Here is a 27,950-nt window from a genome sequence, read left to right on the forward strand (position 1 = left end):
TGAGATTTCAGCCTTAGTCCCTTTTTTATTCCGTTTCGGCAGCAGAAAAGGTCACCAAGCGAGAAGACTATTATAAACGCGACATTGACCCTTTGCATACGACTCGGTGCATTACTGTAGGATTAGCTTTGTTTGGCTTTATTTTACACTCTGTCGTATTTCTTTACAGAAAGCTAACATTAGTTATTAAAATGATCCAATGACTGTGTGGTAGAAAAGCGTGATTTACAACAATGAACTATTTTTGACAGCGATTTTTGCACGCCGTTTGTTACTGACTGTTAGTCAGCGAAACTTAGAAGAGGCCATTATTTTGTACGCCATGACAATCTTAGTTGCCCTTGATGGTACCGCAAGTCCCGCACATGGGTTGTGTTTTCTACTTACACTTCAGAGTGCTTATGTTTTGTACGGGTTGGCCACGACCGATAGACCGATGGTGAAGAGAATGAAGGATTACATAAATGGCCTTGTGCAACGGATCCCCCTTAAGGCGTGATGAGCATTCACACCGTTCCATCAAAACCGATGAATGGAAATAGCTGTAGAAAGAGAATACAAAATGGAAACAAACGTAACTTGCTAACACACTTTAATCTTACATCAGAAACCAGGGTTGTTGAAAACAAAAATAGTACCAAACCATAATGGTGTGGCCCAATTGATAGAGTGCTGGCCACGAACTAAGAAGTTATTACAAATATTATAATACAGTACGGATAAAAGATCGCACCTATAACAGCACACCACCGAGTGAGGCTGACGACACGCACGTACTCGTGCTAAAGATTACGCGAAACCGTCGGATCCGGAGACCCACGGCGAAGTATTACGAACAAGACAATTCATTCATGCACTGTGACTTGAAGCAGCAACAAATCAGAACTCTACTAGCGTGAGGCAAATCTCAAAGTATTTAAGAACATCCTCCCAATCTAGGAGACGGTAACGATTGAGGAGTAGAATTTATGTTCCCTCTTCCGGTTCCAAAGTCTTACGTTCACGGCAAATTAGTTTACTAACGAATGGGTACAGTATAACATAAAACAAAGGACGTAATAGAATCGATCTGTGGCCGATGGCAGATGATAGCACAGGCACCCGAGCGTGGCAAAAGTACATAATTTATTGATTCTAGTCGAGATATATTTTTTACAGCAAAAGTACGTGCAAAGAGGGTTGGTCTGGACACTTTTCTGCCAACATTTTGTTTGAATGGCCCATTGTGAAGATTCAACTAGGAAGATTAAGGACGATCGACTAAATAGTGGTGGTACTGTCGCACTACGATTGCCAGTTTTTTTACCATTAGCCAGTGCCAGGACCTTCGTTTTAAGCTAAAGAAGGGGATACAGAGAACTGAGCAAGCGTTCCGCGCACTGCCATTGAGTTCAACTTCAAAATGTGTGATTTTGTTTAATGTGTAGGTTATTAATCTTTCTCCGGATTGTAATACGGATCACGCAAAGCAGAAAACCCCTCTTCCTGTTTGCGTTAGTTTATAATTATTTATTGTTTCTTTTTCTCCTGGTCTCAGGGCGCCCGTTTTAAGTGCCCTGCGCAATTTGGTTCGGTTTTTCTGCTTATTCAGTTCGGGCATCTCGCGCGGCTCAACCCTTTGAGCAGTTCTCGAGGAGAGAAACGGGCGGCCAGATAACGCAGGATGAGGATAGTAATATACCGCGAATAATTCCTTTTATTTCAATGTAATTGATAGTGAACCTATTAACAAGTGAAGCAAATGTAGTGTAAAACAAAAGAATAAAAAACGACGAAGAACGACAGTAGCGGTGAAAACCGTGCGTTGATTTCGAATGCCTTTCCGCGATTGCACCGTTTTGACCTCAATTGGGTGAGTAGACATACATTTATTCAAAAGTATCGCAAATTTTGTTAGCTCAAAATATACCTCCATATTTATTTTGTAATTTACATCGTTCGTCTGAATAATAGCAAAAAGATGCGAAGTATCCTTCAAGGATTGATTTCTATAGGTTCTAGCGCATTACGTCCTGTAGAAATAGCGCATCCCTCATACAGTTAGTAAGTAAAATATTGTAAAAAAAACAGTTTCAGAAAGAAAAACCACACCAAGCGCGGCCGACCGGAAATAATGGTCAAGGATTTGTGCTGGTGACCCATGGGTATCGTAGAAAGGAAGGTTGACTAATCGTAAGGTCGCGTATCCGGTGTGCGGTTATCATTCGATAATCACTTCGAAGCGCTCCACATCTTCGCACATGCTGTTGAACTCTTCAACAAAGTTTTTGAACTCCTCTGTCTAAAGAACAAGTAAAAAATACACCAGCAGTGAGTAAAATATGCGGTGAGCTATTTTTGACCAACTAACTCATACATTACCTCTTCCACCGGCTTCTTCTTTCGGGCCTTGCGTTGCTGTTTCTTTTTCTTTTTGCCTTCGGTTTCTGCCTCTGAGTCCGAGCTTAGCACGCACCCATGCTCCGCATCCGAGTCGTCGTCATCGTCGTCCAGCCCGAGGTTGGCGAGGTAAATATTCTTTGCACGTCTCCGGCGCGGTATCCGTGTGTACGTTCGCTGAAGCGTCTGCAAAAAGGCGATACGTTAGGCGTTGAAAGTACTTCCAAAAACCAAAAAAAAACCTTCTTACTGAACGATCAAATCCGTCGTCAAGTGCCTCGAAAAGAACGACTGAAGGGGTCTCATTGTTTCGATTGTTTTCTGACTCCGGTTGTGCTTCATTCGTTTCGATTGCCGATACGTTTGGTGGTTCGTGATCGTCGCTTGCTGCGGCAGGTGCTGCTGCGTCACGAGAACTGCCCGGTTTTGGTCCCATCACTTCGGGTGGACGCGGTGTTGAAGTTTGCAAGGTAGACGAAGCTGCCGGACACTTTCCGGGACTTCGGAATGTCTTACGATTTAATGGTCGTTCGAGTGGACGCTGCCGGAAGAACGGTGATCCGGGCGAGCCGGGCTGTTGCGCCATGTCGTTCAAGCGATTTTTCAGCGTTTCACTCAATTTGTCCATTGGAATCGGAAGCGAAACCTGCGCTTCCGAACGGTTCTCGATAGAAGTCTCTTGAACAGCTACCCGGGGTGTTGATGCCGCAAAGCCATTTAAAGTTTGAGGCCCTTTTGAAGGACTGGCAAAAACACGCAACGTACCCACGGAGGGGAACCGCGTTGGTCCGCTCGGTTTTACGACTGCTGCACGCTGTCGTCGGGTGATTCGTTGCTCGGGCAGAAGCTGCTTGATATTATTCATGCGTTTCTTAAGTGTTTCGATCGAAACATTGAGCGCTTTGGACTCTGGCGCCGCAATCGAACGTTGGTCGAAGGAATCATCTGAGAAACCGAACATGTTTGAAATACTATCCTTTGCAGGTGACTGCACGATGCTTGCCAATGGGGGCAACGCGTCTAGCGGTATGGCATCGATCGGTTCAGGGGGATCACTCGCATCATGATGATCATCCATCACTGAAGGCTCGTTCTCATCGTTTTCCATCACGTGCTTTTCCGACGGTCGAGTTCCTCCCGAAAAGGGCGTCGTTTCGAATTGCAACCCCCGCCGAAGAGGAATCGTACGGGTGGTTTGTGTTTTCGCCAGTGGGGACAAGAGCGGACTGTTGGGCTGCGGTAACGGTAAGAAATTTAACTGCTTCAGTGGATTTCTCACCGTTATGTGACCACGCTCTGGAAGCTCAATAACATCGGCTGGAGCTTTCGATGGTTTCGGGAGCGCGTCGGCCGTTCCGACCGGCAACGCCTGGCCAGGTGGAGACACATTTTCACCATTCGAATGATTCGTCGCATCGCGCAGCTCTTCCAGCATTGAGTGGAACTTGCCGGTGCTTTGGTTGAACGTTTCTACCGTTTTCTGCTGCTCGTGAGAAAGAGGAGATGGGCAGCTAATGATCCGGCTTACAATGTTTTTGGAGCGGTTAAACGATTGCATCGACCGGGTGTACCATTTTCGCAGTTTTTGCCGTGCTTCCGAGATATTTCTTTCGTCCGTCTTGTTCTCGTACATGCGCATCACACCGATCAGCCTCTCGCTCATTGCGCTGATCGCCTTCAGTTCGCTGTGCACTCGTTCCACCTCGGCGATGTATGACGATAGTGACTCGTCCCGATCCTCCAGGTTCTGGGCCGGGCTAGCAAGGGAAGTCTTTTTCCCCGTAGACTGTTGTCGGTTGGTCTTTCGCCGTTCGGTTACGTAGCGGACCGGGGAAGTAGTTGTGTCATTTTCATACGACGGTAGCAGATCACGATTGCGTGAAACGTATCCGCTTCGTAGAGGCACAATGTCTTGGTCCTGCGTTCGCCACGGCGACCCATCGTTCGTCTGTGAAATACTCGATGTCGTCGCCAGGCAGTTAATGTCACCAGTGATTGGAGTGGATGTTGCGAGTTGAGCCGTAGATGAATGCCTAAGCCGCTCTACTGCTGGATTTAACGCGCGCTTGGGAGACGAAGGCCGTAGAAAAACGGTCGAAACTGGATCTGCTTGCCGAACAGGAGAAGCAGGTATAACAACTTCCTGAGGGGGGGACTCCGGAAGGTGCAGGTTAACGACGTATCCATCCGGTTCGGGGTGCGCTTTAACCGGCCCCCCACCGATCTTTTTCACCAGTTGCGCTATGTACCGTGCATTGGTTCCCAATGGATTGGGCTGTTTCTTCTTTGTCGGACGAGTCACATCGGGCTTTTTGCGAGAAGGCTTGGCCGATTTTTCCTTCTTTTTTTTTGCTTGCTTCATTCGAGAGGTTCCGTTTTTCGCACCACTTGTCGTATCATCCGCTTGGCCAACTTGACTGGACGAGAGGAAATCGTACACATCATGCTCGTCTTCGTCCTCCTCCACAAGTGGCAAGCTAGGAACTTTTCCAAACTCTTCGCGTCGAGCAGCATTCCTGAGGGAGGAGTTGAACCGCTTTGTCACCTTCGCCACCGCTGGTGGGTCGTTGCGATGTGAGGTTTCCTCGTCGTTCGTGACAGAATTTACAGTGCTACGGGGTGGTTCTAGGTCGGTTTCTGGCGGTACACTCGATTTGGAAGCGATTGTTGCTCGCCTGTTTATTCGGGTACCCGAGTCAACAGCGGAATGGCTTGTTTCACTTTCTCTCACCGAGTTTATGGGATGGTGCAGTGTTTGTAGCCCCTTTTCCGTCAGAGATGGTGCAACTCGTCTCACAGAAAGCGTTATTATTTTAAAAGGATTCTTTCCCTTCATCCGAGTTGGTTTGGCTTTTGCCACGATGGAATTTTGTTGTGTTTCACTGGGTAATTTTGATGCTTCCGTTAGTTCCACAACCGACGCATCGCTGATTAAAGACTTCTTCGGAGGCGATACAACTGAGTCAACCACCGACGTGGTGATCGTGTGTTTGCGCTTCGACCTTCCAGTCGATGGTCGTATCGGAACTAATCCTTCCATTTCTAGCCTGGCATGCGTTCCGTATTTTTGTGAATGCCGTCTGTGTGGGTGAGGCGCTTCTATCAAATTTTCTCGCATCACATCCGATACCAGGACTACGCATTGCTTTATGGCGATGGATTGCCCAGCATTGGCCAACAAATCGTCATTGTTCTCGATCCTTTTCTTAGGCTTTGTCCGAGTCGTTACGTTTCGTTGCGCAATGACCATGCTGTTGTTGGGGAGTACGGATTTTCTTCTTTGTTTTATGTGCCGCGTCGCCATCGGGTGCGGACCGATGAACTGTAGTGAATGACTTAGTACGTGCAAATCTGTGGAAACAGGACAGTCGGGGTAAGTTGTGTTACTTTAAATGAAACCGTGGTGTGTCGTTTTCTACCTTTCGCACCACTTGCGTTCGTTGGTGCTGGAGTCTCGGGACAATTTTCATTTCCGATGCCCGGTTTTTGCGCATTGCTGTTTCCGGTTTTATTACGACGTCGATCTCGTCCATTTACAGTAGCACTTTCACTGGGATGTTTAGCACTTTTCCTTAAGACACGAACCGAACGCCGGACATTCGGGACCGCTGCCGGAGAGCTTTCACTATCAACACTGATACTAGCTGTTGGCGGCATTTTTGTTTTCCAAAGGAGACGTCACAACAAACCATAACCAAGTCCGGTGGAATTTGGGTTGGCGTCGGTTGATCACACGTTGCTTGTAATCAACGAAATGCCGCACAATTGATGTCACTTGCAATGTGCTGCGCTGGATGCGTTTAACAGGATTGTAAAGTTATAAAAAAGGTGCTATTAGCAATCGTAAATCGTAGAAAAATATTGGCGTCACAAATTGCGCTTCGTTCCGTTCCTCGTCAAACCACTCTAATGACGCATCTGGAAACAACTGACAGAATTGATGTTGAAACAACTGACAGTTTACAAGCAAACTCGTTTCACGATGTCACGATTCAAGCAAGTACAGCAGCGCCCCCTGTGAGTGTTGAATTGAACTTACGAGGCTGGTTTAGTTTTTAAATTACCGTTATTAGGCCTAACTTCTCTGATTGAATATTTTATCGCATGTTTGCCTGACAACAACATGGCAATTATAGAGCTATACAATATTTGATCGAAAGAAATCAGACTTTCAATCAATTGACACAAATTTATTTACATATATTTACAAAGATTCGTTAAGTACTATTCAAAAGTCTGCTCACTTGCTCATCATCTACAGTACATTTCCACGTGATCGCACTTGGCACGCAACTACTTGATAGTAATTTTTTCATAAACATGTTCTTGTCCATTTCCGCCGGAAACCGTGGCCGTGGTCGAACGTTTCAGTCGCACCACACCGTTCGGTTCATAAACGGACACATTGGCAAGTGATTTATGCTCCGAGTTGTGCTTCGTGCGTAGAACGTTGAGCACTGCCCAGGCCAGCAGGGGAAGCACGGCCAGGGCAATCGGTATGAGAAAAAGCACCATCAGCCCCACGTAGCCACCGGTCGACTGCTCCACCGGGGCTCCGTTCGGGTGCAGCAGATTTACGTACGCGTCGGCCATACTGACGCCAACGTAATTAATTCCGACGCACACGTAGATACCGATGTCGCGCTCGGACGAATTGTAGAGAATCAGCTTGCTGAGGTAAACGTCGTTGGCCAGCAGCTTCTCTCCGGCCGACGGGAGCAACTCGTAGAAGTTCTCCAGATAGCGGATCGATTTGTTCTGATTGAAGTTGTGCTCGCCGAGCCGTTTGTTGATCCGCCGGAACCACTTGATGGTGGGTGGCACCTTGCTGAGCACCCGACACTGCAGCACAATCGGTGTGTCGACGATGGCCGTCGTATTGGCCGGCAGGTTGCCCAACAGTTCCGGCGCCGGTATCGACTCATCGAGCAGCGACTCTGGGGACGGCCAATAGCATTAGGAACCACTGCCGTTTATTGCCGTTACCGCGCGCGGCACCGCGTTATTGCACTTACTTATGACGACCAACTCGAAGGTACGCACGAGCTGGATGTCCAGCTGCGTGTGATTGTCCGTGCGGTACGGATATATAGTGCAACGGTAGAGTCCGGCGTGCGCCTCAGACACGTTCTGGATGGCGAGCGTCACGCGGCATGGTTTATTGTCGCAATCAAATGGACGCCAGTGGAGATCGTCCAGCATCGCCGTGCGGTCACAGGCCGTTCGCTGAAGTCCTCCTCCGCACGGCTGACGAAGGGCGTGTGTTTCGGTCAGAAAGAACTCGGTTTTCCCCGATCCCTTCCCCCAGCCAAGCCACGGCTCGCGTTACCTTAAAGAACCACCGCACATCGGACGCGTTCATGTGTTCCGCGTGGTGCTCCTTGATGCCACACTTGAGGCGAGTTTCGCTGCCGGCAGGACACTGCTGTAGCTTGGGGACTGTCGCCAGGTGGAGGAAAAAAAAACAATAGAAGAGAGTGTAATGGCAAGCTTCGAACGGTGTGCGACTGAGGGGTCCGCTAGTTACTTTCGTTGTCGGACGACGATGGCCGTGTCGCGCTGACGTTCCGCAGCAGGAGGAGTAGTAGTGCTGCAACCGCAACCACACTGCCGGTGAACGATGGTCGAAAGCCGCACGCTCGATTCATGGCCGCGCTTGACGTGGAAATGGCGTTTGCAGTTCATACATCTTTCAACCATCGATCCCGGTAATCCACCGCAGGACGATGGTCAGAGCGTGCGGGCAGAGTGACCGTCCGTTTGGTGGTGGTCTGCAAAGAGAAAAGCCGTGAGGAAAGCGGGTGTAGCTGAAAACCGGACCGGTCACCATTAATCCATCGTCGCATGCGGTCCCGAGAAACGGCCAACCACAGCTTCACAGCCGAGACAGGGGAATCAACGGTGGGCGTTCAGCATTTATCACTCAATCATCGGTGCGTGCGAAAGGTAAACAACTTGCATCCGTTTCACGTCTTTTCAGCAGTAGGATAATCGCGCGCAAAAGATTCCGGATGTCACGGACACCGACACGTTTTCGGACAATCGCTGTTGGTGGCTTATGATTTCTTTGGTGGTGAACCGGACTTTTGAAAGGAACGATCTACGAGGTTATTTCGCGAGGATATTGGCACTGGCAGTCCCCGTTTTAACGACTTGCCACTCATCAAACACTAGTTTTAGTTGTGAAGAAATCGAAACATAAATAATGTATCTAAAATATAACCAAACTGTCGATAGTGAAACAAACTGTAGGATGGTGGAAAAGCGAAAAGCGATGGATAAAGTTATCGTTTCCGCTCCACGTTCCGTTCAAACACATTAACAAACCAATAACGCCATCTCATCTTCACGGCACAAATCACCCGCGAAGATTACATTTTCCGACAACGGCGAACGGTGCCGCGTAATTCTGCAACTCGAGTCCGAGTACCATTATTTTTCATTCGAGCAATGCGAGTAAATTCATTTGCAACAGCATTTTCTTTAAGATGGCGAGAGAAAACACACGCAGTTGAAGTGAATGGAAAAGGGAAAACGATTTCTTTTATTGCACTTGCCGTGGCCCTCTTGCACTGAGCCTGGGGAAAAATGAACACAGCGAAAACCCGGATAAAACCTTTCCTTTGGCGTTCGTTCCGTGCACAGATGTGAAACCGGCCAGATCGCGGCGACCGCCGGAGGGTGCGAGAGATTTTCTTGCACTTGAGCCACTCGGACTTGGGCGGTGGTGGTCCATAAATCAAACGCTTGTTTGCTGCTAGCCCGGTTCCCGGGCAGGACCGGACCCGCCGTCTTCCGTGGGCCAGGACCTCGGCACTCGAGACGAAAGTCCTTTTGCAAATCATTATTTATACAATTCGCCGGCTTTTCGCGCTTTCGTGGACCGCGGATTTTCACGGGGCGAGCTTCGAAGGAAGAAAGGGTCTTAAGAAAAAGGATGCTGGAGTCTTTTTTTGCCGTGGCACGAAAGAAAGCCCAAAGCACAACAAATAGGCGAGTGACCAGAACGCAACGGTTGTGCTATGAGAAGCGTCCGACGGGCATCCTGCATTTGTATAATCTCACATTTGCTGGGTGGGTTATTCATCCTTCTTAACTCGAGCAGCTGGCATTGTCTTTCGTTGTCCAGATTTCAACCACCACTTGCCTAGTTCATGAGCGGCGAGCGTTCGATTAAGATGCAGTTTGTGGTTTTAAAGGCTAAAGGGCACAACAGTTAATCCAGCCATTTTTGTTGGAACAAGCAAATAAAACCGATCACTTTAATCCTTCATAATACGAAAGTGATGTTATTGTTTGTCTGCAGTTACTGAGTTGGATAAGTTTTCGATTGAAATGTTTGTATAATGAAAGCAACATGATTAAAATCTCGAACGCTGCTTTGAAGTAAGAGCGTAACAACCGTCCCCATTCGGAGATTCCAATCTGTGCGAAGCACATTGAAGATTTCCAAGAACTTGCTTACCGGGCTGTTTATGGGTTCGTTTTATAGGAAAGTGACGGAGCAGATACGCAGCACAAAGGGAAGCCTTTTGTTTCCATTCCATTGTAAGGGGTAAATCATTTTCCACGAACCTACGGCCAACCAGGCGGCTCCATCTGGGGGCCCTGAGAGTACATGGCCAGACCGGGGCCCCCGGCCACCACGGCTCCGAAAGGTGTGGCTTTAATCGACTTGCTGGACCGATAAGATCCGATTAGGGCCACAGATTTAAGCGTGTGCCGTTTCCGGTCGGTGCACAATGCCCGACGTTCACATGTAACATGTTTTGCCCATGTTCCGCCGTGCTTATTAGCGTTGGCGCTAAATCATAAATCACAAAGTTTCAACCTACTGACCAACAGCTGTCGGCGCGTTCGATGGGCTAACCGGGGCTACTGTTCGTAGTGCTCGTCGGTCTGTAGCATTTTTCGGGGCAAAATAAACCGTTCCTTCACACATCGTGCGTCTGACGAACATGCACTCTTTTTGCTTACCTTTTAATGGTACAGTTGCGCCGTAACATACGCCCGCCCGTGGCCTGCGCAAAGCCTTTGAAGTTTGCTTGAATGTTGTTGCGCCAACATACGGTCGATGCCACGACCTTTGGCAGCCCCCTCGTCTGCTACGTTGGGCTGAGGCCTTGGGCAAAGTTTTGACTGCGAGCGTTAGAAGTAAGACCTTTCCAACGATACGCACCGATGTGAATAAAATATGGGGAATCACTCGGTTCAAGCACCGAATGCCGAGGAACGGAACACAAGTATCAGCATCTTGCGCTACGTGAGTAGCAGGAGCGCCACACAATGGCGGCCGTAGCGGCCGCCCGTTAGCGTTTCGGTGATTTTGCAAGAATTTGAATTAGCTAATTCCATCGAGCTGAAAGGAACGAAAGGGCCCTCCCGAAAAGGCAGCAGAATGCTGGGCTGGAGTGATGCCAACACGTTCGGTATGCCGTTCTGAAAAGGAAACCCGGTCTTTTTTCCGGTCGGTACGGGTATATTTCTTTCTCCGAATCGAGACGGGAGTACTTGGCGCTGTTGGTCCGTTTCCGGTTGTCCTTTTGTGGTGGTGCAGACAATCTAGCCGAGCCCGGAGTCGTCCGTCCCATTGGCATTTGGTAGAGTTTCTAATCTTTTAAAGCCGTCACCTGGAGTGCCAGTTATGAATCGCCATTACATCTTACGAGCAGCCATTGGCATGGCGTCGTCGTTGACGTTGTCTTGAAGTTGGGAAACCTTACCTAGGTTCACCTAATCTTAAGCCGCTTTCCGAGCGTCTTGAAAGGGGCGTAGGAGGCTGGCAAACGTTTCTAGAGAGCTGAATGAGAAGCACTTTCCGTGATTGTCGGTTCATGTTCGGACAATTTTTTTACAATGTTCCTGACAAATTAACACCGATAATCTCTTTCAAACGGGAATGCAAATCGGAATCTGATATTTGTTTTATAAAACACATTCCAGTCAATTTCTTGCCCTTTCGATTGAGCTCAAGTTTTCCACAGAATGTTTCGTCCCGTCCTTGGCGAAACTCAAGCGTAGCTCCGCAGTTTATGCAAATGACGCAATGCAACACTGGTTGGCGTACAACATAAAAAAGCAAGAAAAAGAACAAACCTTTTTCCAATGAGAAATCAGCTCGGGAGCAGATCAAAAACGCCGGCAGGGATAGATGAACGCAAGTGGCGCTGTAAAGTGGCGCAGACAGAAGTGTCAGCAACATAATGGAAGAAGTTAAACAGTTGCTAATATCTTTGCTGCTCAGATCGTCGAGTTGCATCTCGGCACGGAGAAAAGGGCAACCCGGCTCCGCTTTGCCCGTGCCATGAATTATGCAATGCAACTCTGCCTTCCCTTCCAGTGTGTATATGTGTGTCCGTATGCAAGTCACAAGAAAAGGATACAATTTTTCCTTTCCGCAATCTCGAAACCAAATCCTCTCGGTTCCCTTTTCTGTGGGGTGGTCGGGATTGTGCCCCGGGTTGCTGAAGGCCCTGCCACTGGCAGTGCGTTCGTTTATTCAAACTTTAATTTATTTAATTATGTGCATTTATTGTTCGCACCAGGCCATCGGGCCGCCTATGCTGGCGCCGCGCATCATTTATGCCCGGCCCGAAGGAGTCAGCTGTAAAGGCAACAGTGAGAGGTGCAACATTGTCTGCAGCAGAAACCGGCACTGGCAAGGCAAGCTGGAAGTTGATCGTGAAGACTTTCCTTTTGTTGTGGTTTTTTTTTGCTGTAGAAATACTGATTCGAGCAAGTAACTTCTTATTTAGCAGCTGGTCTCCAGTTGCCAGTGAAAGGTCAGTGGAAGCAGCTGTCGACCTGTTCAGCTGGCGTGCAGTCAGCTAACGAGGTTAGGTCCAGCGACACCCACCACTCCATTGCCTGATAACGAAGGTACACAACCATTGTGGAGAATGGCCAGCTTGGCCTCAACTGCTTGAGTTGTTATTCTTTACTTTGATTGATATTGCACAAGACGTTTGAAGTTAAATTCGTTAAAAAAGTCACGTGTAGAACTAGGCGTAAAACTAGATATTTCTAGCTCTATAGTGACATGATGATCTCTGGCGCCATTGTGCTTAAGCAAAAAAATTCTCGGCCTGATCGTCTTAAAGAATATTTGAAAAAAATTAAATACCCGTACAAATAAGGATTCATTTTCGTTTAAAAATTTAATGGAATCCCTTTGTTTGGTTTAGCCACAGGTAAATCGGGCGTATAAAAAATTGGGAGCTCTCAGTTTTTTTTTTTTTTTTATATAAATTGCGTTTATTGGGAGTTGATTTCGTAATACATCGAGGTTGATTATTCGAATGGGCTCGGCTAAGGCCTCTCCACATTATTATTGAGAATTATTACACATTATTATTTTCAGGTGTTGTTCGTTAGTGTACCTCAGTGTTTGATTTGTTTTCTTGATATTTTGACAGGGGCCCATTGGACCTGTCTAAGACTTTTTTCCTATGCCTTACATACCTAAGCCTACCTACTGACTATACTATTTATATTTACATTATTTAAACTACTATCTACAACTACTACTACTTTAAACTACTAATTAACTGTGTCACTGAAGACGGTATTTCAATTCTTTGTTTTTACAGCAAGCGGACCAGTACTTTTTGTTAAGTTTTAGGGTGTGTTGAGATATTTTTTCTATTTTAGCTAGTTTATGTATTTTTTCTGTGCTATGCCATGGAGGCTTATTTAGTATAATTTTTAGGAATTTGTTTTGGATTCTTTGTAATCTTTTTTTGTGGGTATTCGCGCTGGTGGCCCATATGGGAGATGCATAAGTGATGGTGGGGCGGACTATAGTTTTGTACAGTAACAGTTTGTTTTTGTTATTTAGTTTCGATCTCCTATTTATTAGGCTGTAGAGTATTTTTAGGTGTTTCTCGCATTTTTCTATTACGTGTTCGAAGTGTGTTTTATAGGTTAATTTCTTGTTTAGATGAAATCCGAGGTATTTGACTGATTCTTTCCATGGGATGTTTGTTTTGTTTATTTTTGTGTGGCTAGTTGGGAGGCGACGCAGGCAACTTCTTCGTGTAAAGAAAATTGCCTCTGATTTGTCGGCGTTAATTTTGATTTTCCATGTTTTACAATATTTTTCATATTTCCGGAGGCTGTTGTTTAAATTGGTGATTATCGTTTTGGGCATTGTACTTGAGGAGCTTATTGCTAAGTCGTCGGCATATAGAAATTGTGAACATTTTGTGTGTGTTGGAATGTCGGATATGTAAATATTGAAAAGTAGTGGGGAGAGAACACTACCCTGCGGTACCCCTGCATCTGGGGTGTAGATGTTTGAGCAGGAGTTTCCTATGAAAACCTGGTTTTTTCTATTTTTAAGGAATGATTCTACTAATTTAACGATGTTTTGTGGGTATTTTAGTGTAACCAGTTTGTAAATTAAACCGTCTTGCCAGACAGTGTCGAAGGCTTTCTCGATGTCCAGCAGGACGAGTCCGGTAGATTTTTTGTTATTTCTGTTTGACCGTATATTGTTTGTCAACCTGTGGAGTTGGTGAGTGGTTGATAGTGATTTTTGAAAACCGAATTGGTAGGGTTGGATTATGTGGTTATCGTTTGTGTGTTTGTCTATTCTGTTTGCTATACTTTTTTCCAGAATTTTTCCCAGGCAGCTGAGCAGGCTGATGGGTCTGTAGTTTTCGGGGAGGCTGTGGTCTTTGCCTGGTTTAGGGATTGGAACGATTTTTGCGTGTTTCCATGCGTTTGGGAAGTACCCTAAGTTTAGACAGGCGTTGAAAATATGTGTGATTTGTATTATGGCTATGTTTGGTAGATTTTTGATACTTTTGTTGTTGATATTGTCTAAGCCGGTGGATTTTTTGGTTTTTAGTTGTTTTATAATCCTTTTGATTTCGATTGGTTTGATCAGTAGGGTCTGGGGAAGTGTTTCTTGGTATGAATTTTTGGAACTGTGGGCCGCTTCTTTTACTGTTTTCTCCATGGTGCTCTTTGTATGCGCTGTTATTTTATGAGAGTGTTTGAAGTGTGAGCTTATAGCCTCACATTTTTCTTCTGAACTCATTAGGAGATTTCCGTTCATTTTTAAAGGCGGGATTGTTTGTTTTTGGTTTTTCAAATTTTTTACTATCTTCCATAGGGTTTTGTTGTTGTTATGTTTGGTGTTGATGTTGGATAGTGTTTTGTCCCAGCTTTCGTTTCGTATTATATTTGTTTTTTCTTTGATCGTTTTTTCCAGTGAAGTGAAGCACGAGTTTGCTAGTTTGTTTCTTCGGTTTCGTTGCCATATTCTTCTGAGCATGTTTTTGACTTTGATCATTTGTTTTAAATTTTCTGGGAGTTTGATGTTATACTGTCCAGGTGTGATGAGTGGTATTGATGCTTTGTGGGCGCTTTGAATTGTTGTTGTGAGCTCGTTTATCGTTTGGTCAATTTTCTGAGTGGTATCTAATGTAAGGTGGTTCATGTTTTGAATGTTTACTTCGTTGTTTATGCATTTTCTGAACTGTTTCCAGTTTGCTGAGCTGTAGTCGTAGATCTTTTTCGTCGGTTTTTCTATTGTGATTGTGTGGTTTATGTTGAAATTTACTGGTTCATGGTCGGATGAGAGTTCGGCTATTGTGATAGGTGTTGACATTTCATGATTTCCGTTTGTGATGGTTAGGTCTATTGTCGATGGTGAGAATCTATTGCACTTGGGGAAATGTGTGGGTGTCTGTGCGTGGTGGATGGCGAAGTTTCCTCTTTGACTCAACTCAAACAGGATCCTGCCTGCCCCATTTGACGTTTTACAGTGCCACATTCGATGTCGGGCGTTCAGGTCGCCGCAGATGAAGTAGCTTTTGTTGCTTTTCGTCAGTTTTCTTATGTCGTTTTTGTATTTTTCGAGGTCCTTATTTCCTCCCGGGTGGTATACTGATGTGATATTGATGTTTCCTTTTTTTGTGATAACCGAGATTCCGATAGATTCTATTTTTTCTAATTTGAGGTCGCGAAGAATATTGTGTTTGATGTTTCGCCGCACCAGGATAGCTACTCCACCTTTGCTGCCATCATTTCTGTCTTTTCTATGTATGTTATAGCCGGGGATTGTAAGTTTGATTTCAGGTTTGAGGTAAGTTTCGGCTATTGCCATTATGTCAATTTTATTGCTTTCTAGGAAGTGGATTATTTCAAGTTTTTTATTTGAAATACTGTTTGCATTCCAGTGGCAAATTTTGAGTGAATTTGATTTATCCATTGAAACAATATTTCTGGATGACTTGGAAAATCACTGTGATTTGTTGTTCTTTGCTATTACAGTTTCTCATGAGTGAGAAGGTATCAGTTATTATGTTTGTTATTTCGTCTGCTGAGAATAGATTTGGCCCTTGATTGGCCCACTGTGCGGATGCTGGAATGGATTTTGGAACTGCCGCTTGTTCACTTGGTAGATGTGAGTGAGACCGCAGGGATGGGAAGTTGGTTTCGTCGAGCTTAGGAGCGGGACGATAGATTGTAGGCGTTGGTGTGCGTTGTGGACGCGCAGGGCACTTATAATAGTTGGCGGTGTGACCGCCGTTACAGTTTGCACACTTTAACAAGTGTTCGGGAATTCTGCCTTTTTCTTCCACCGTTTTTTCGGCGTGTGGGCAATCGTCTGCTTTGTGTGCCCCTGCACATTTCAGGCACTTCGGCTGTGTGTAACAGTTATTGGCTCCGTGGCCGTACTTGAGGCAATTTCTGCACATCATTGGTGTGCCGTTTGTGTGGTAGTGGTTCCATCTTACTTTGCAGTATCGGATCGCGTGGATCAGTTTTAAATTCCCGAGCGTTACCGTACCCACGGGGAAGTGTAGTAGAAATGTGGCCTGATCATCGTACCTCTTGTTTCTGATGTTTAGCTTTTTTATTTCGCTAGGGTAGACCTCTTTTTCGTTTAGCGAAGTTTTTAATTCCTCGATGTCGCAGTCGGCCACACCGCTTAGTACTATTTTTGTTGTCCTACTCTCGGGTAGCTGAAAAGTGTAAAATTGCACTTTGCGCGCGTGTAGGGCCTGCACCACCTTGTTGAAGTCGTGTGTCGTGGTTACTTGTACCTGAATTCCCTTTCTGGTGACATTAGTCATGTATTTGATGACTCCTGCGGCTATTAATTTGCTGTGCACATCTCCTACCGATGTGCCCGTTACGTATATCGGTGGAGTTTTTTTAGATTCTGTTTGTGGCGGAGTGGAGTTTTTCTGCTCGTGTTTGGAAATATTCTCCCTTGGTATTTGCAGATCGCCGCTGTCATCCATTGGGAGAGCTTCGAAAATATTTTCGCTAGCCACCGGCTCGCGGCTTCTCTTACTTTCACTGCGCAGCCCGCTCTCTATCGGCCGTTTCAGTTTGCTTGTTGGAGCCATTTTTTTTCCGGTAGCCGGCCCCTGGCTAGCACTGTCACTGTGTCTAACTCTTTGCTTTTGTTCACTATCACACCTGGATGGAGACGAGCAACAACCGCTCCCGACGGTGGTTTGTTCGAGACTGTGGGAGCTCTCAGTGACGTGCGGTAGATCGTCTGATATTTTCAAACGACTGTGATAACGTGTTTTATAGTTGAGTTCACGGGTGTATTGTAGCGGTCTGCTCATCAGTCTCCGTTTTCCATATCTGTCAAGCATCTTCGATTCGAAACCATTTCAGTGCGTCACGGCGACTAATTTTCACCGGAAACCAACCATTAAAATGATACCGAGACAAGACCATACGCATTAATGTATGTTTCAAGTTCCATACCGTTCTTAACGCTATATCGGCCGATATCGAATGCCACGAAAGCCACCATCACCCGGTGTCGGTGATTAAGGGCAATAAACTGGAACACGCAATAAGTTTTACTGTTCCACCACAGAAGTGCTTCCCCCGGTGAATGGCGCTTACACAGCACGGCCACGCCAACCCCGGCGCTTAAAGGTGAATAAAATATCCTCCAGTTTATGGCACGCTGCCAAAAAGGCATTCTATGCTTTATTCGACCTGATTGGCTTCGCTGGCGAGGTTTTATTGCGGCGACCCGAAGGTAAATCGCTTGATAAGCGGCAGTCGCCGAGCTCGGAAGGGCCCGCAAGAAGCTGATAACACACTGTCCAACTGCCACCGGCTGATAAGCAACGCAAACGGAATCGAGTTCCACGTTCCCGTACACTACACCGTGGGAGCAAACCCCACGGGCGGGCTGTGGGTCTGACGGAGGGCGGTAACACTTCCTTGCCGTTTGCAGTTCAAGATAGCAGCAGCCCAACCAACAACTTCTTCGCTCGGTGTGCTTCAATTATTGGCGTACATTCGAAGCGGTTTGCTGACGCTACTATAATGTCCGGCGCTTGTAGATGTGCTACCGTTTCGGTCCACCGATGGCTATCGTTCGACGACATCGATCTGGCTCCCGAGCCGGTCAGCAGTGTTCCATATCCTCCGCTCCGATCAGAGTTGATGGCCACATTTGCTTACACCCCGAGATGCGTTCCTCAATATACTCATGACACATATTAATACCTGTGGCCGGCCGGAGAATGGATCCGAATAATCCGTCCTTGTCCGTCGTTTGAACGTTGTTGTGGCTTAATCATGCATCCGAGCACGACGGCGACACCACGGACACAGCAGATCAGGTTTCGTTGGCCAACGATGTGAATATTTGATGATGTCACCGGCAGATGTCACTCGCGCGGATCAAGGCTGTCAAGGCCCTCTGGAGAATGGTTTTCACTCGCCTCTCGGGAACGATTTTCACTAAATCGCGTTACAATATCGTGGCGTGGCTGTCTCGTTGATCCTCCGTGTCAACTACACCGTCACCGGATGGAATGGAATGATTTAATAATAAAACCATGCACTTTCGGGCAAGCAGAAAAAAACGGCACGCACGCTGGCAAAACCTGGCTGCACCTCTCGAGCTCGAGGGCAACAACCACCGAGGTGTCCGCACGGATCGACGGTTAAAATTAGACTGAAAAATGTGTAAACACACCGTATCGCACCACTTTATTGTTATTGACTGGAAATGGTTACCCCGTGGCGGGGACGGCCGTGCGGGGTCACTCACCATTCCCCCGCCCGTACCGTCCGCCCCCTCTTCTCCAGGGGGTGGCCCAAAACTTCATCCACCTGTGGCCCGTGGACTGTGGGTTGAGCGGGTGGCCAAAAAAGGTGGCAAAGTGATAAGGTTTGCCAACGATAAGCATTGCGATTCAGCCAAATGGCGGACGCGGTGATCACTGTCTTCTGCGTATGGGTTTGTATAATTTTACCAATTTTTGGCACTGCCAGACTAATGAAAGGTTCGCTCGTTTGAGTAACATAAAATCAATTGTAACCGTACACATCTCGTACAGTGTGTGGTGATGTAGGATGCGTTCCTATCTGCCGGGCACATCGCCACTGGCCGCTGATAAATAATACTCCACACAGTCACACACACACACTTCTTTCGCGTGATTTTCACACGTCCACATACACAGACACACGAGCGGGCATTCTGTGAATGTGATCCTCGCATGGTGTGCGATTGGTGTACAATGTAAACATCGACGCCGATCGTCTGTACTCGGCTCGGCGTGAATCAGACGCTGGGCAAACACAAGGCGGAGGAGTTCTGTCCGCCAAGTCCGGAAAATTCTTTAAAGGCCTAACTTTGATGGTATCATAAATCAGCTTCATTTGACTCCATTGCATTGACATAGAAGAGAAGACGATACCAAATCGCATTATTCAGAACGCCACTGTTGGATGCAACCGCAAATAACTGTACAATGTTTTTACAGTACTTTAACGTAAATGTATCAATAAGAAAAACAAAAACATGCTCATTCGAGGTAAAACAGCAACAAGGTCGAAAGGGTAGTTTCTCATAGATTGATAGTGGAGAAACGAAACGAGTGCTGAAAAATAAACATGCCTCGTTGTTTGTTTACCGTAACAGGGACCCCTTTGCTTGTAGCTGGAATTTCCAAGCCTGGGAACGGGCGTGTATTTACTTTTATTTATGGATACCCATTTTCCGGGCCGGTTATCAATTTCGGGTTTTCGCGTTGCGGGCTTACAAACAAACATTGCGATATTTTTTACGATACCGCCACTCATCGGCACGGTGCAGGTTGGCTAGCCCGGCCTTTAACCTCACAGCTGCGGTGCCATTGACCATCGGAACAGCATGCTGGTGGCCATGTTTCTGATTTGGGAACAGGGTGAATGGCGTGAAAACCTGATTGATGGCAAGCCAAGGGTTGCGGTGCACATTAACTGGCGGCGCGTGGCGGGCACGTGGCAATTGCAACAACCGATTGTGTTGTAAACAGTTGTACAGCAATCCGTCGTATCATGGTAATGTCCTGGCACCAAATGTGAAAATGAGAAAAACTTATACAATTTAGAATAAACAAAACCATTTTCTGAGAATAACTAAAACGACCTGTTTTGGCACTCGGAATCGAAAACGCCAACCGAAGCAGATTGGCGGTCTGTGGTGGCAGCAGATAGCAACAGCGCGGGGATGCGGAGCGAGGCTCCACGCTGAACGGCTGTCGCTCGGGGCGCATGATTAGGATTCGAGTTCCGCCAATCGGCAGACATGCCGTTGCGCTAATTAATGCCTTCCCGGAACGATATTCGTTTCTTCTTCGTTCCAGAACTGATTAGTGTGCTTAAGGGGCACACTTTTCTCGTTAAGGGCGCCGCCCCGTAATGGTTCCATTAGGAAAGGGTTCACCGCTCTGCCGTCCGCGCCGGTTGGAGTTGATGGGAGTTTTAAGCGCTCCCACCGGCCATTACACCACATGATCGCTAACGGGATCCATTTTCGGAACTGGAGATCCGTTGCGCCAAAAAACAAGCCGAGTAATCTTCATCAACGATATTTTTCTTCTTCTGTTTTCGTGGAACGAGCGGCGAATGGTTTCATTTCCTGGCACAACTTTGTTTTGGCTTCTGAAAAAAAAAACATGACACGAAAATTCCTTTTTACCTGCCACAGGGGCCACAGTGCTTGTTGTGGCACTGCATGTTTCGGCACTAGCTATATGGGACCCAGCAGACGCAGAGGACAGAGGATCGTATGGGCACGCAGGAGCTATTTTAGAACTCTCCCTGCGCGCAGTCCCCGGCCTGGGTCCCACTCGAGCTTTATTGGAGTGCGATTTGCAGGCATCTGTGCCAGCTGGAGATTACTTCCTGAGCTTTTTGGGAATTTCAATTCGATGAAACTGGGACCTACCGACCTGCCTCGGATGCGGTAGAGTGTGTCCAGAAAGAGAAGAGTTGAAACATTCGATTGGTTTCCTCTTGTCGATGGGTTGCAGCCACTGTGCACTGCACGGCATGCTGCGAAGGGTTTTCCGGTTCCAGTGTCCCGCTCTCGTCCATTGGCTCCTGTGTCGGGTAGCACCGACACATTTGGCTCTTTGCGTTCGAGTGGCGTGCGTTGTGTCGTCGTCGTTGGGTCGAGTGCTCAGCAGTCCCCATCGGGAGATACCATTTGCCATTGGAAATTGCCATTTGTCGTAGGCAAATCAAACAAATCTGGGCCACATCCTTTCCTGTGCGTCTCTGGGCCTCTGGCTCCGGATACGAAGGATAATATGGCCACAATATGGCGGTGGTGGCCCATCGTTCGATTATCGAGACCTTTCTTTGGTCTCCACCGGGACCAACCGGAACTCTCAGGAACATGTTTTAGAGTGGCCTTTATTTTTTTTTTTTGGTAAAGTTTTCTCAACCATCTTCCCACTAACTGCCCAGCGCCGGTCGTTGCCGGTCTAGTCTAATCAAATCAATCCCCCGGGACCCACGTGGCGACCTTTATGCTCGGTTTGACCGTTATAATCGTGGCCTTCCGGCCACGTGATACCGTCGCCGGATGAGGTTGCCAAAGCCTGGTTTCATCTCTTTCTTTTGCCGGTGGTGCCCACTTTGTTGCAACATTGTTCGGGTTGCCACCAATGAAGGCGTTTCAAATGCTACAGCCCCACAGCAGTCGCATCAGCATCATCTGGCCGGTACGGATTGGGTCACCGGTAAAAAAGTACACTGCCCGGTAGTCCCTTTTGGGACGTGGCACGGATGGCAAAACATTTTCAACCCACGACCGTTGACCAGTCACTCGCCCACACACCGCTAAGACACACTGCGTTACTGCGCACGGTTAAGCCGCACGAAAAACCCCGGAACGCCCGGAACTGCTCGCCAGCCACAGAGGGGGTTGGGAAATATAGGAGTATAAATTAATAAATAAAAGGAAACAAAGTTTTTGCCCTCGAATGCAAGCCCTCCGGACGCAGGTCGTATGGAAAGCGTAAAAGGTGCTTTCACGGCTCAGCTTGCGTTCGCTGGTTTTTTTTTATGTGTGTGTGTTTTAGAGTCCAAAATTGAGACTCCATTGGGAGCCACCGTTGGGCCGGAAGCGTGACGGCCTCCGGTGGTGCCAATTTTCGGAAGTTAAGCATACTTTTTTGGCTGACTTTTCTCATCTTCTGGCCGCTCTGCACACACACACACACACATTAACGCCAACCGCAGGGCGTGTTTTTCTGGCGTTTGGCATCGCGGTCCTGGAACCGACAGGCCCAGCGCGTGGTTGCGGTGAAGGCTTCGATTTTTTGCTCCATTATGCCGCAGGTAACTGAAACACATATCGCGCATGCATATGCTTCATGCCTAACGGTGGAAAAAGTTTTTTTAAAAGCATATTGGTAGGGAGCGCGTGGGATAAATGATTAATTCTCCGGGCATCCGCGAGTGGTTCCGCTGGCCCTGACTGATATTTGACCCCATGTTGATGTTTTGGTTGTTGCTACTTACGGATCGGTTCGTATTATAATTCGGTGAAATTATTAACGATTTTTCATATGAGTAATTATTTGATCTTCTTAATTTTTGCTGACTAAATTCACTCACACATGCTCGACTATCATAAGGGCAAAGGTAAAGCTAATGTGTCTTCTGATGTGTACGAAAGAGCAACTTCTCTTGTTCCGTTATGGCTACTTGATGTATGCCACTAAAGCTAATCTATTTTGCATTATATGAAAGTAATACGAAATACCTTAAAGGACAGATTGATTTAATGATAAAGTGCAAACTAAAGATAGAAAAAGTAAATAAATCATAAAATTAAATCACTCCTTTACATGGCTTTCGTTACTGATTTTTGACTTCATGCAACTCAATCACGTTCTCTGTCAGTAGGTCGACTAGCACATCCAGCTTCACCTGCAAAAGATTGTTCTCCTGTTCGAGGGTCTTGATGCGACGCCTCATCCGCAGCATATCGTCAGTGGAGTGTGCAGACGCGTTACCGATTGGGCCACCGGTGGCAGACGGTAATCCTCCGGTTGCAGTCGGCTGAAGTCCATTCATCCAGATACCGTCGATAAAGCAGAGCTGTCGGTCGACCAGATTGAGTGTGATTGTCCGGAAATCATCGATATCTTCGGCCGGTGGTGGACACCCGATGTTGAGGCGCCGGACACGTGGCGGAACCAGTTTGGGGGCGAACTTCTTTGCGAAAATTGGCATGGTTCGTGGCGGGCAGCTTGAATTACTACACAAGTTACTTCATTTACTTATTCTGCTATCGTTCGCACTGTTTTGCTTACCCTTTGAGTGAAGTGAGTTTGGTGAATGACTGTAAAACGTTTGACGGCTACCAATCCGAGCTGATTCTGCTCCTTGACGTTCTTCCTTTTAGGTTGCCACTGTTGCGTGGAGTGCAGGGTTGCCTAACAACGTTTTTCAAATAAAAAAAACGTTCCCGTTTCGCCATATTTCCTTGGATAGTTTGCAACATTATGTTTTGTAGTAAAAAATAAAACCCAATAGTTTGGCTGATGACAAAGAAATTGTTTAAAAATCAAGCTAAAAGGAAAAGTTTTATACCACCAACCGTTACGCGATGTCCACCGACAGTACAGCAACCGTGGGGTTGCTGTTTACCAACCACAATTCACCGTAGCAACCATAAGGTCCGTAAACCGACATTGCGCGCCGTTGCCATGGCAACGGAAAGGGCGCAAACAAATCCTCCAGAGCGTCCTTCTGCAGCGTGGTGCGACGCGTCGTCGGTGTTCTTCGTTAGGCGCGACCATTTCCCACCAGACCTGAGCCAGCACACTTTGGGCTGAGCGTCTAGCATAAGTAACGCTGTAATCATCGCAAAAGCGGCACTAAACCTCTCGGAGTAAATTCACGCAACTGTTCCAGAAACGAAACCGACATCCGACATCGATCGATGTGGTGTGATGTTGGCGGCGGCCGCTCCGTCGGTAGGGTCTGCTGTTGCTGCTGCCGGTGCGGGTGTTGGTCGTGAAAAATGTGATTTACTGAAGCACTTCAACGAACAGTACCGTGGTATCGAGCGGACGATTGGCGCCTACCGGCTCGAACACGACCGTATCCGGGTGACGCTCGAGCAGCTCCTTCAACAGCAGCCCGAGTCGGAGCAGCGCAACGATTGCGCCCCGGAACCGGAAGCCGGAACCGTTCGCGGCACCCGATTCGGCGAGTCGGATTACAAGCGCGTCAGTGACGAGGTGATCCGAAACCAGCAGAATCAACTTCGGCTGATCAAAGAGGTAGGTACCGCCGGTGGGCGGCCGATTTCCCGAAAGCCCCACAAATTCGATTCCACCCGGCGATTGCTCACTAACACCGATCCGGCCCTCGCTTGATCTCCCTGCCTGGCCTGCGCGGTCGGTGGCTTAGGAAAAGGACACGCTCGAAAGCCTGTGGAAAAGCTCGCAGCGAACCATCCGCATCCTGGAGTTGGAGATCGGCGAGTATCGGCGGCAACTGAAACAACCTAAAAGTATACTATCCGCACGACACCAGTACGCGGCCGCCGTGCAGTTGCTAGAGCAGAATCTGGCCCGTGTTCGCGGTGCGTTGGATGAAAAAATCACCGAAAATCGCCACCTACAGCAGGAGACGACGAGCGCCGTCGAGCGGATTGCGGCGCTCGAGGAGAGTGTGAAAGGTACCTGTGGGACCGGGGGTTGGCCGGATTGAAATGGAAATCCCGGGGAGATTTGATATTTTCTCGACGCGCCTGGCCAATGATATGCTAATAACGGCGGCAGGCGCGTGGGTCTTCGCCGTCGTAGAGTTTTCTTTCAATTTCGCTTTCGTTTCGATCCCTTAAAGGTGCTTGAAAGTGCTCGGGAAAAGCGGAACTAGGAATTGAGTCTTCAAAAAAGTGTTTTTGAGAAAACATTTTTTATAACATCTTTTTTTGGTTTAAAAGGGCCCAGTCAGCAGATAAAGTTGGCTGCCCTTGGAAGTTCGGCCACAGTAAGAATTAACCCGATTCGACCATTAATGCAGTCACGACCGTTGATCTGGTGCTGGGTTTGCGAAAGTTTGAATTGCACTGAAAATAGCCACGAAATTCGTTTGGGCACCCAATCGATTAAGGATGTTTTCGGTACACTTACGGCGGCGGGTTCTTCTCTCGCATCTCCCGTAGCGCACCGAGGGGAAGCGGAAGCACTGGCGAAGGTAGTCGACGAGTTGCGGGCGGCTAGTGGGGAGTCTCGGGTCAGCCTCGAGCGGACGATGCGCGAAAAGGCCGACCTGGAGGCGCTGCTGGACGAGGCCAACGAGCTGGCGAAGCGACACATGAACAGGGAATCGCTCGCCCTCACGAAAGTGCAGGAAGCCCTCCAGATCGCGGACAGTGCCCTCGAGGAGAAGAGCAGCGTACAGCGGCGCGAGCAGGATGCGCGGGCCGAGTGTGACTTCCTCGCGTCCACCATCGGCCAAGTGATGGAGGAAGCGGCCCGCAAGGTGGAGCACGAGCTGGCTGGTCTGCGCGGTGGGTACGAGGCTCGGCTGGCCACCGCCGAGCAGGCGCTCGGTCACGTAAGGGGCCTGCTCGAGGTGCAACAGCAGCGCACGGTGCACGCGGAAACGAGGGCCCGCACGGTGGAGGAGAAGTTTCGGTCGATGGTGCAGACGAACCAAAATCTCGACGCCGATCTTCGGGCGGCCTCGAAGATGATTGTAAGTCCTATTATGGGTTCCTTTCCCATCAGCCACGGGCCGCAGCGGCAGCGGCTCCTAAAACTGTCACTCATTTTCTCGCCCCCGTCTACGCCGCAGATCGAAATGGAGCTAAAAGTGGAAGCACTCCAGAAAACGATGGCCAAGGAGAAGGAAACCAATCGGTGAGTAAGTGAGTAAGCGGCCGGGAAGGGGCCGTGGACGAAATTGGTTCAATTTTCCATGCGGATTTTTGCCCTCCGACGGGCTTTCCATTTTCCGGTCGGTTTGGATGGATTTTCCGTTTCTGTCCGCCCCATTTTCTCTGCATCGCTGATGATCGATTCGGGGCGCGCATCTGGAATTGCAAAGCAGCCGGAAGTTTGGCACGAAAAACCGATGAAAATGCATATCCTAGAACAATGGCGCCGCCGTCGTCGGTCGGACGGCCGGGCCGCCGCGGGCAGAGGAGATGCACTGTTGCAGAAGCTTTCGAGAGAATATTGGATTTGTTTTTCTTTTTCTTGGTGTTTGAGTCACTTTCTTGCTCGAATGCCATTACGGCGAATCGCTTACGGCGGCTACGAAGGCACCACTATTCGTCGTTGCAAAAATGTCGTTCTAATTTTATTTTCTGATTTGATGGTATTGTGGAGGTGCTCCCGCAGAGCATTCGTCCACGACGACGAACGGTCGCGATATTTTTGATACACGATTTTTTTGCAAAGAATATAAAAATTGGGTTTAATATTTTTTTCTATTGTTTACAATATCGACCAATATTGGCAACATATTTTGATCAGTTCTCAGTTTATTTATAAATGTCTTGAAACCCATTTGTCGGTTTTGTTTATTTATTTTCTTCCATCAGGCATTGCCTGACACATCAATTACAGAATATTGGTTAATGCCTTTTTCTCGTCCAACTCTACACGACCGGGCGTCTCGTTTTTACTTGTTCCCAGTCTCACTTTTTCCGTTTTCTTTTGGTTTATTTTTGGGAACCTTGCCGACCTTCAATTTGATCGATTATTGCCGCTTTTTCCTTAACATTTTTAACTGATTCTTGCTAACCTTCATAAAAGTCTACACTACCATGGCCCCCGGAATGCAAAACGTTATTTCTATTCTTCTATTTTTTTATTCTACAACATTGTTCAAAAAGTAGTAATAATCAGGACCTTTTATAAGTGGCAACCGCCATGGTTACATTAGCCGATAACGTTCCGTTGGAAATAGGTTAGGTTCTGCTCTTGTAAAGGCTAGTGGACAATCGATGACTGGCACTTATTGAGCAAATATTGATGGTTTGATCATGGCCGGTGTTGGAGCGCATAAAGCTAGAGCTTTGTTGAGCTTTGCCACAAGATAGGGTACCGGGGAGTATCTACGTACCCGGTGGTGGCCGGCAGGGTGTCAATCAATGCTCCAACATTGATGCCTCCTTACGACACCGCTGCTGTCGTCTCGGAGGAAACTCCCATTTCGGTGGAGCGCAGCGAGCGGATTCCATTCCCGCACGGACACTAAGTGCTCGTAATTAATTCTTTAGCATGGCACCTTTCTTTCAAAGCCTTCCATGGAACGGTCAAAGCCGCCCGGTAATTAGCCGACGTTCCACCCGGATCCAAGGGCGCGGTCAATAATATGATGTATTATCGATTGCGCCACGGACACGACTGCGACCGGAAGGCGCATCGTTCCATCGTACCACCCCGTAGTGGGGTGAAGCAAATTGGATCCTTTCGTTTTTTTTTTGTGCTGCTTCATGCTTTCCGTGTTCGTACTCGGCCGAGCCATCCGTACTGCTACAGTGCTCGGCTTCGCCCATTCCAGGTCGTGATTGTAATTCGACTCATCTCCGGCCCTGTTGCCCTCGTCCCGCTACTAACTATCTTTTTATATCGCTATCTGCACGCGCGTGTGTGTTTCCGGGAGTGCAGGATCTGCAGCGCCCGGGAGACGGACCTGCAGCGGCTGCTGGCCAACAACGAGCAGCTGAAGGAGCGCTGGAAGCGAGAGATGCTGACGGTGACGGACGAACTGCAGCGGAAGATGGAAGCGATGCGCCGAGAAAATTGCAAGCTGACGGCAGAAAACAATCAATTAAAGGATCAGCTCCTAATGGCATCGTCCTCGGTGGGGTCGCCCTCCGGTGGCGGCGGCGGCGGCGACCACGCTACAGTCGGTGCCTCGGCGGCCGCGACGTAATCTCGCCAGGGTGGCTGTTACTTTGTGATGCATAACTGGCTGAAGCGTGACGTTTGTTGGGAAACTCGGAATTCAGCCCTCAGCCCTAGCGATTCACTATGGCGAAGTGGAGCAGTTCGCCAAAGCGGAACGGTGCAGTATTCAACCCGTCACGGGCGCGAAGAAAACCAAGGCGTTTGGAGCACCGCAACTCGGCGGAAGCTTCTTTGCCTCGCCGATCGGGATAGGAAGTCCGCATCGATCCAATAACCATAATTAGACGTAATCGGAACCGAAATGATGTTTTGCCGGGTGAGTGAAAACGAACGCTACCGCCATTTGCGGTGGATCGGATCAGACGGTGGGCGCAATCAGTAGAATGGCCGATTGGGCAAGAATAAAATTGG

At 47.9% G+C, this 27,950-nt stretch overlaps 4 protein-coding genes across 4 annotated transcripts; 1 reads left to right on the forward strand and 3 right to left on the reverse strand.

The window, feature by feature from the left end:
• Window positions 1-1,705: 1,705 nt before the first annotated feature.
• Window positions 1,706-5,726, reverse strand: LOC128270110 (uncharacterized). Its single transcript, XM_053007514.1, has 3 exons — window positions 2,630-5,726; window positions 2,362-2,565; window positions 1,706-2,281 (listed from the first exon to the last, which is right to left on the reverse strand). Exons 1-3 carry the CDS (start codon window positions 5,681-5,683, stop codon window positions 2,201-2,203), a joined length of 3,339 nt encoding a protein of 1,112 aa, XP_052863474.1. The 5' UTR covers window positions 5,684-5,726; the 3' UTR covers window positions 1,706-2,200.
• Window positions 5,727-6,568: 842 nt separating this feature from the next.
• LOC128274703 (fibroblast growth factor receptor-like 1) lies at window positions 6,569-17,944 on the reverse strand. Its single transcript, XM_053012986.1, has 5 exons — window positions 17,878-17,944; window positions 7,907-8,150; window positions 7,709-7,818; window positions 7,395-7,626; window positions 6,569-7,316 (listed from the first exon to the last, which is right to left on the reverse strand). Exons 2-5 carry the CDS (start codon window positions 8,025-8,027, stop codon window positions 6,673-6,675), a joined length of 1,107 nt encoding a protein of 368 aa, XP_052868946.1. The 5' UTR covers window positions 8,028-8,150; window positions 17,878-17,944; the 3' UTR covers window positions 6,569-6,672.
• Window positions 17,945-22,515: 4,571 nt separating this feature from the next.
• Window positions 22,516-22,893, reverse strand: LOC128274704 (protein chibby homolog 1). Its single transcript, XM_053012987.1, has one exon. The coding sequence runs from the start codon at window positions 22,891-22,893 to the stop codon at window positions 22,516-22,518; it is 378 nt and encodes a 125-aa protein (XP_052868947.1).
• Window positions 22,894-23,615: 722 nt separating this feature from the next.
• LOC128270111 (serine/threonine-protein kinase MRCK beta-like) lies at window positions 23,616-27,564 on the forward strand. The gene is made up of 5 exons (XM_053007515.1): window positions 23,616-23,948; window positions 24,079-24,349; window positions 24,839-25,374; window positions 25,474-25,538; window positions 27,297-27,564. Exons 1-5 carry the CDS (start codon window positions 23,616-23,618, stop codon window positions 27,562-27,564), a joined length of 1,473 nt encoding a protein of 490 aa, XP_052863475.1.
• Window positions 27,565-27,950: the final 386 nt, after the last annotated feature.

This window comes from Anopheles cruzii, chromosome 3, assembly GCF_943734635.1.
Source record: "Anopheles cruzii chromosome 3, idAnoCruzAS_RS32_06, whole genome shotgun sequence".
NCBI classification, from domain to species: Eukaryota; Metazoa; Arthropoda; class Insecta; order Diptera; family Culicidae; genus Anopheles; species Anopheles cruzii.

What these genes read in the sequence shown, in the direction of transcription:
- LOC128274704 (XM_053012987.1), bottom strand. Translation starts at nt 22,893, where the DNA reads ATGCCAATTTTCGCAAAGAAGTTCGCCCCCAAACTGGTTCCGCCACGT.
- LOC128270110 (XM_053007514.1), bottom strand. Translation starts at nt 5,683, where the DNA reads ATGGCGACGCGGCACATAAAACAAAGAAGAAAATCCGTACTCCCCAAC. An exon ending in ACGACGGATTTGATCGTTCA is followed by an intron (nt 2,566 to 2,629) that starts GTAAGAAGGTTT and finishes GCCTTTTTGCAG; the next exon opens with ACGCTTCAGCGAACGTACAC. An exon ending in AGAAGAAGCCGGTGGAAGAG is followed by an intron (nt 2,282 to 2,361) that starts GTAATGTATGAG and finishes CTTGTTCTTTAG; the next exon opens with ACAGAGGAGTTCAAAAACTT.
- LOC128274703 (XM_053012986.1), bottom strand. Translation starts at nt 8,027, where the DNA reads ATGAATCGAGCGTGCGGCTTTCGACCATCGTTCACCGGCAGTGTGGTT. An exon ending in ATCGTCGTCCGACAACGAAA is followed by an intron (nt 7,819 to 7,906) that starts GTAACTAGCGGA and finishes ACCTGGCGACAG; the next exon opens with TCCCCAAGCTACAGCAGTGT. An exon ending in ATGTGCGGTGGTTCTTTAAG is followed by an intron (nt 7,627 to 7,708) that starts GTAACGCGAGCC and finishes GCCCTTCGTCAG; the next exon opens with CCGTGCGGAGGAGGACTTCA.
- LOC128270111 (XM_053007515.1), top strand. Translation starts at nt 23,616, where the DNA reads ATGTTGGCGGCGGCCGCTCCGTCGGTAGGGTCTGCTGTTGCTGCTGCC. An exon ending in AACTTCGGCTGATCAAAGAG is followed by an intron (nt 23,949 to 24,078) that starts GTAGGTACCGCC and finishes TCGGTGGCTTAG; the next exon opens with GAAAAGGACACGCTCGAAAG. An exon ending in GGGCGGCCTCGAAGATGATT is followed by an intron (nt 25,375 to 25,473) that starts GTAAGTCCTATT and finishes TCTACGCCGCAG; the next exon opens with ATCGAAATGGAGCTAAAAGT.